The following is a 6,362-nucleotide window of genomic DNA, read 5'->3' as shown; positions in this document are numbered from 1 at the left end:
ACATCAAGGACAACTCTAGAAGGTGTGTGTTTTTTCAGATGAAAAGTCTTCAGAAAAAGTTGCGATACGACTTAAGAAATACACCAAAATAATTTTGGACCATTAGATAATTAAACAAACAATTACGGCCGTCGGATTGTATCTCTTCAGATTTTTTTGAAAAATTATTTTAATTAGGAAAATTTATGTTGCTAAGGGATGCATTGTTTTAAATAATAATGAAAACGTATGTTTGTTAAGGGATGTGTTGCTTCGATATATAAAAAATACTTAAAATTAGGAAAAATTATGTTTGTGAAAGGACACATTAATTAAATAAATAAAGAAAGTTTTGTCAAATATAATTTTTTGGCTGACAATAGTGAATTCAACGAAAGTGTTTTATGTCTTTTAGATGATAAAAACAAATAATTCTGACTATTGGGTTGAATGTTTAAATAAATTATGAAAATGTATGTTGGTTAAAGGATGTGTTGTTTAGATGAAAATGTATGATTTGGGTTTTTTAAAAAGATGTGTTGTTTCAAATAGATGACGGTTGAAAGAAGAGTTGCCATTATGTCTCTTAAAAAGATGTGTTGTTTAAAATAGATGTCTGTTGATAGAAGAGTTGCCAAAAAAATTGATGACATCATCATCTATAGAAAGAATGTTTTATATCCACAAGATCATAAAATATGAAAAATGTTGACCATTGGATCAAACTTTTTTTTTTCCTATAAAAAATTGATGACTTCAGCTGGTAACACAAAATTGGTTTGCTATTATATACAGATTCTCATTTATGCTAACAACCCCTTTTAAGAAACACCAATAAACCTGCTCTAAGCCCTACTTCGGGTGGGTCCGTGTGGAGTAGACATGTGGTCGATATAAAAGGAAGACTTGTAAATTTCAAAGTCAAGCTGCACAACTCACTAAGACCTAATCAAGCAGGATTCCAAAACGTATAACTGGTCCGTTGTTTACTTCCTTAGTAAACATCACCGTTGGTCGAATCAAATTACATCTTCATGTTTTGTCTCTATTAGCTAAATATCGATCTTTGGAATATAGAGTGATTTGTGAGCCACACGAAAGGAAACTTCCACAATTGAAGAGTCAAGCAACGTGACTATAACTCTTACCATCGTTATACTTTGTATATATATTATTAAAAATTGTTTTGGCTGCCAAACCAAATCATACATACCAAGTTTCTTCTTCAATATCTTTGTTTTGTTCCAAGTCTTTCTTTTCCAAATGGTGAAACTGTGTTTCCATGTTTCTTCCATCTCTCATTTCCTCTGTTGTGTCTTCGTCTCCAGCTTCTTTGTCAAGACTCTTGTTTCTCAACCATTTCCTCGTCCAGACCAAATTGAGATCCTTTTGGCTTTTAAGAACGAGTTTCCAATCCTCAAATGCGACTTCAGAAAGTGGTCGGATTCAAAACAAAAGACGAAATCTTGGACTAGCAAAGACGTTAAATCATTTGATGGGGTTGTATTTGATAACGACACTGGTGTAGTGACGAAACTTGACCTACTCGGTGCATGTCTCAGTGGCACTCTCAGAGCCAATAGTAGCCTTTTCAGATTCCACCACCTCAGGTACCTTGATCTCTCTTACAACTACTTTGACTCGTTCTCATTCCTCCCTGAACTTAGCAAACTCACAAACTTAGAGGTCTTGGATCTTTCTTATATGGGATTAGCCGGTGAAATCTCATCCTCATTCAGTAGCCTAAACCGTCTAACGCACTTGACCCTTTCCGGTAACGAGCTTATCGGTAGTTTTTCCCCTCTATTCAATCTATCAAGGCTCTCTTTTTTTATCTCTTTTCGATAATCACTTTTCTGGAAACATTCATTGTTCTCTACTCACCATGCCTTTTCTGTCAAGTCTTGATTTGAGCCATAACCATCTCACCGACTCTCTTGAAATTATGAATTGCTCTTCATCATCTAAGCTTCAATTGTTAGATCTTAGCAATAACCGTCTCAGTAGTCGAATCTTAAAGCCTATCTCAAAATTAACCAACCTCAAGGAACTTCACCTAACTTCTCAGAACACAACCGACCCAATCAACTTTGTCTCCTTGGGCTTCAAGTCTTTTAGAGTTATTGGATCTTTCTGGAAGTAGTATATCAAGGCTTGATATCGGATCAACAAATTTGATCACACTAGGCTTGACGAATTGCAGCATCAACAAATTCCCCACATTCATTAAGAACCTACAGAAGCTACAGTTTTTGTACATGGCAAACAACATGCTGAAAGGAGAAGTGCCTAAATGGTTATGGAGTATGCCTTCTTTGAATGGATTGTTGCTGTCTGGAAACTCCCTCAATAGCTTTGAAGGCTCGCCAATAGTGGTTCTCAATTCGTCACTTATTTCATTAGATCTGAGGTCAAACGATTTTCGAGGATCTCTTCCTATTATTTCACCAGGATTGGCGTTCATGCTTGCATCAAATAAAGCTACATAGGTGTCATTGATCTAGCCCACAACAATTTCAGTGGTTCAGTTCCCCGGTGCTTGATTAATTCAACCGTAGAATATCTGGATCTCGGATCATTGGGAAACTGCCCGACATATTCGACACAAGAAGCTCACTAAGAATCCTTGATGTTAGCCACAATCAAATAGCTGGGAAGCTTCCAATGTCTCTTACGAATTGCACAAACCTAGAGGTTATAAATGTGGAGAGCAATAGAATCGTTGACCTCTTTCCGTTTTGGTTGAAGGATCTACCGAAACTAAAAGTTGTTGTCCTCCGGTCAAACATGTTCCATGGTCCTATCTATTCCCATCAACATCCTCTATCATTTCCACAACTGCGGATGGTTGACATATCACGTAACAAATTCACCGGAAGACTACCACATGATTACTTTGTAACCTGGAGCACACCCATGATCGGTACTCCTCGAGAAGCAAGAGAGCCACTGTACATAGGAGATGACTACTCATATAGGTATTATCCTTCCATGTATTTGAGAAACAAAGGAATAAACATGGAGCTGGAAAAAATCCTTGTGGCGTACACATCCATTGATTTCTCTGAAAACAAATTTGCAGGAAAGATTCCAGAATCTATTACAATGATTTCACCGGTCATATTCCATCCTCTTGGGCTAATCTCACTAGGCTCGAGTCACTAGACCTATCTGGGAACCAACTTTCTGGAAAAATCCCGCATGAGCTGGCATCCCTTTCGTTCTTGGAGTACATTAACGTTTCACATAACAAACTCTCGGGCCAAATACCACAGTCCACACAGCTTGGAGGACAGCCTAAATCATCTTTTGAAGGGAATCTCAATCTTTGTGGTCTTCCTCTTCAAGAGAGTTGCTTCAGATACCACACACCATCAGCACCAGAGGAACACCACCTAAAACCTCCAAAGAGAGAACAAGTGTTGAATTGGAAAGCCGTGGCAATGGGATATGGCCCTGGAGTCTTGTTTGGACTGGTCATTGGACAAGTCCTTTATTCATACAAACCGGTGTTGTTCTACAAGTTGTTTCGCCTTTGAAATGAAGTATTAGCAATAAGGGTTTTGTATGTCTTGAGTGATATCGTTAAGTTATATTCTCATGAAATGAAAGTTAGCCGTGAGAGTAAACGTACGTGGGTTTTTATTTTCTTTCTTCCCATTTCATGTTATATTTTACTCATGTCTTGATGCTTCATCCGTATTTGAATAAAATTCGTACTCAATTTTCCTAAGACAAACATGACAACAGAGGCGGTTTACTCTGTTCTTCTTCAAAGACTCTCTGCATGAGCATGTGATAGGCACAATGTTATTCCTGGATCTGATGGAGAAATTTGGAGTTGGAGACAAAATCCATTGTTGGGATTTATTTTACCATTGTAAAAAAAAAAAAGTGATTTATTTTATTTATTTGCACATATCAATTTAACTATATGAGTAATAGTTATTGATTTATCAATTATTCAATACATATTTATTATTTCATAATATTTAAAAGAATCCAAATGAATAATAGCATGTAAAAATTTATTCATAGATTCCATTTCACAATAGTTTTATTAGGGTGATAAAAATTATATGTTAAAATACAAATTTGAGGAAAAAAAAAATACTTATATAGATTTACAAATAAATTAAATGATTTATTAGCTTGTATGAATTTATAAAAGTTTCAAAAAATTAGATGGATTTCTCAAATAATCTAACACTTCACTTGGATTAGTCTCATAATCTTATTAAACCGAAACCAACCAGAAAAAAAAGCGAAATCGAACCACTCATAGGTTTAACCGCCGACGATCCCCAGACGGAGCCACGCACCGGCGACTTCAATCATCCCTGTAATCTCCTGACATCTTTCTATCGAAGAACCCGAATCCAAAAGCGTGAAAGGTGAACGCTTACTTGTTTGTGAGTCAAAATCTGAAGATTTCAGAAAACAACGAGATGTCCCGTGGTGGTTCAGACAAGACTGATGAATCACTCAAACGTAAGTCTCTACTCTTTGTAACTGCACAACAAGATCTTGAATGTTATGGGTTCACCCATCTAAATTGAAATATTCATCGTTTCTTTTCTAAGGGACGAACCTGATGAATTTCCGTTCTCTGCTCGTATCCTCCATGCTCCTCCGCGTGTTCCTGATCATCTACGGAGAATGGCAAGACACCCACATGGAAGTCCGCTACACAGACATCGACTACTTCGTCTTCTCCGACGCCGCCTCCTTGATGGCCTCCGGTGAATCTCCTTACAAGAGAACCACTTACCGTTACTCACCTCTCCTCGCGCTCCTTCTCGTCCCCAACACAATCATCCATCGCTCTTGGGGAAAGTTTATTTTCTCTGCTTCTGGTATGCAATCTCTCTCAAGCCTTCAAAGGTTCAACCTTTTTTTTTTTTGTCTCGTTCTGAATCTGTTTGTGTATGTGCCTTTAGATTTGCTGGTGGGTTTGTTTATCCGTGAGATTTTGAAACTACGTAAGGTGCCTGAGAAGGTGTGTACTGTTTCTGTAATGGTATGGCTTCTCAATCCGTTTACGTTCACAATTGGAACCAGAGGCAACTGTGAACCTATAGTCTGTGCTATGATACTTTGGATCATTATCTCCCTGATGAAAGGTACTGCTTCACACACACATATATCAAGTTTGCAGCTCTTTTATCCCCTGAGAGTTCCACATTAAGGCTCTGAATGGTAACATTCGGAACAACTGCCACGCGTTTCTAATAGTTACAAAAACGTATAGATATCTATGTAGAGATTTCTGTTACTATTAACCAATGTGCGGTTCCTTGCGTTACCGTTCAAAGCCTTAAATCGATAATAACAAGTCATTGCAACAATGTGTGTACTGTGTAGGTAATTTGTCACAAGCTGCATTTTGGTACGGCCTTGTTGTGCATTTCAGGGTGTATCCTATTATCTATGCGTTACCAATCATCCTGGTTCTCGATTCCAAGCTATTTAGATCTGGTCACAAGCCTCCTCTTGAGGATTGGAATACTAGCAACACGGAGAAGAAAACAGTCCACTTCAGTATCTTGGCTGTCTTTAAAAGTTTGTTTTCGAGGGAGAGAATCATGTTTGGTTTGATATCCGGAGGAGTTTTTCTAGCTTGCAATGCTGTTTCCTTCTACTTTTACGGACACGAGTTCCTCCACGAGGCTCTCTTGTATCACCTCACTCGCACCGATCCAAGGCACAATTTCTCGATCTACTTTTACCACATTTATCTTCACTATGAGCGCCCGTTTTCAGCTGTGGAAAAGCTTATCTCGTTCTTACCTCAGTTCACAGTACAGCTTGCATTAGTCTTTTGCTTCTCTCAGGATCTATTGTTCTGTATGTTTCTCCAAACCGTCGCATTCGTGGCTTTCAATAAGGTATGCAGTAAATAGTCAATGTTAATGCTAAAACCTTCTGGTTTTGATCTAGTGGTTTAATTTGGCTCTAGGTGATAACTGCGCAGTACTTTGTGTGGTTCTATTGCCGGCTACCTCTGATTCTACCATGGAGCCGTATGAAGCTGAAATGGGAAGGCTTGTTATGCATTATTCTGTGGATTGGAGCTCAGACGCATTGGCTGTTATGGGGATACATGCTTGAGTTCAAGGGGGTTAACGTCTTTCTACAGCTCTGGATGGCGAGTTTGGTGTTTCTGGCTGCAAACACATTTGTCCTTGTCAAAATCACACAGCGACATAGATTCTCTCCTCTCTTCAGACAATATGTGTCCTCTGATAGAAAGAATGTTAAGAAACTTGACTGATACTGTTCCAAAAGCTGTTTGCTTCTTTGTTTGTTGGCTCGTTTCATATATTGAGGACCTTGGAACTATGGTTTTTGTATATGATTCTTGATCTGCAAGTTTTGTTTGA

The 6,362-nt window shown here is 38.1% G+C and overlaps 1 protein-coding gene and 1 pseudogene across 1 annotated transcript; both read left to right on the top strand.

Moving 5' to 3' along the window:
* The first annotated feature begins 1,186 nt into the window (after positions 1–1,186).
* Positions 1,187–3,889, top strand: LOC106326863 (annotated as a pseudogene).
* A 335-nt stretch (positions 3,890–4,224) lies between these two features.
* On the top strand, positions 4,225–6,362 carry LOC106322920 (GPI mannosyltransferase 1). The gene is made up of 5 exons (XM_013761076.1): positions 4,225–4,470; positions 4,563–4,835; positions 4,920–5,102; positions 5,344–5,867; positions 5,939–6,362. Exons 1-5 carry the CDS (start codon positions 4,428–4,430, stop codon positions 6,251–6,253), a joined length of 1,338 nt encoding a protein of 445 aa, XP_013616530.1. The 5' UTR covers positions 4,225–4,427; the 3' UTR covers positions 6,254–6,362.

Source organism: Brassica oleracea, chromosome C2, assembly GCF_000695525.1.
Source record: "Brassica oleracea var. oleracea cultivar TO1000 chromosome C2, BOL, whole genome shotgun sequence".
NCBI classification, from domain to species: Eukaryota; Viridiplantae; Streptophyta; class Magnoliopsida; order Brassicales; family Brassicaceae; genus Brassica; species Brassica oleracea.
The sequence above is the reverse complement of the archived record's forward strand: the minus strand, read 5'-3'. Positions and strand labels throughout refer to the sequence as shown.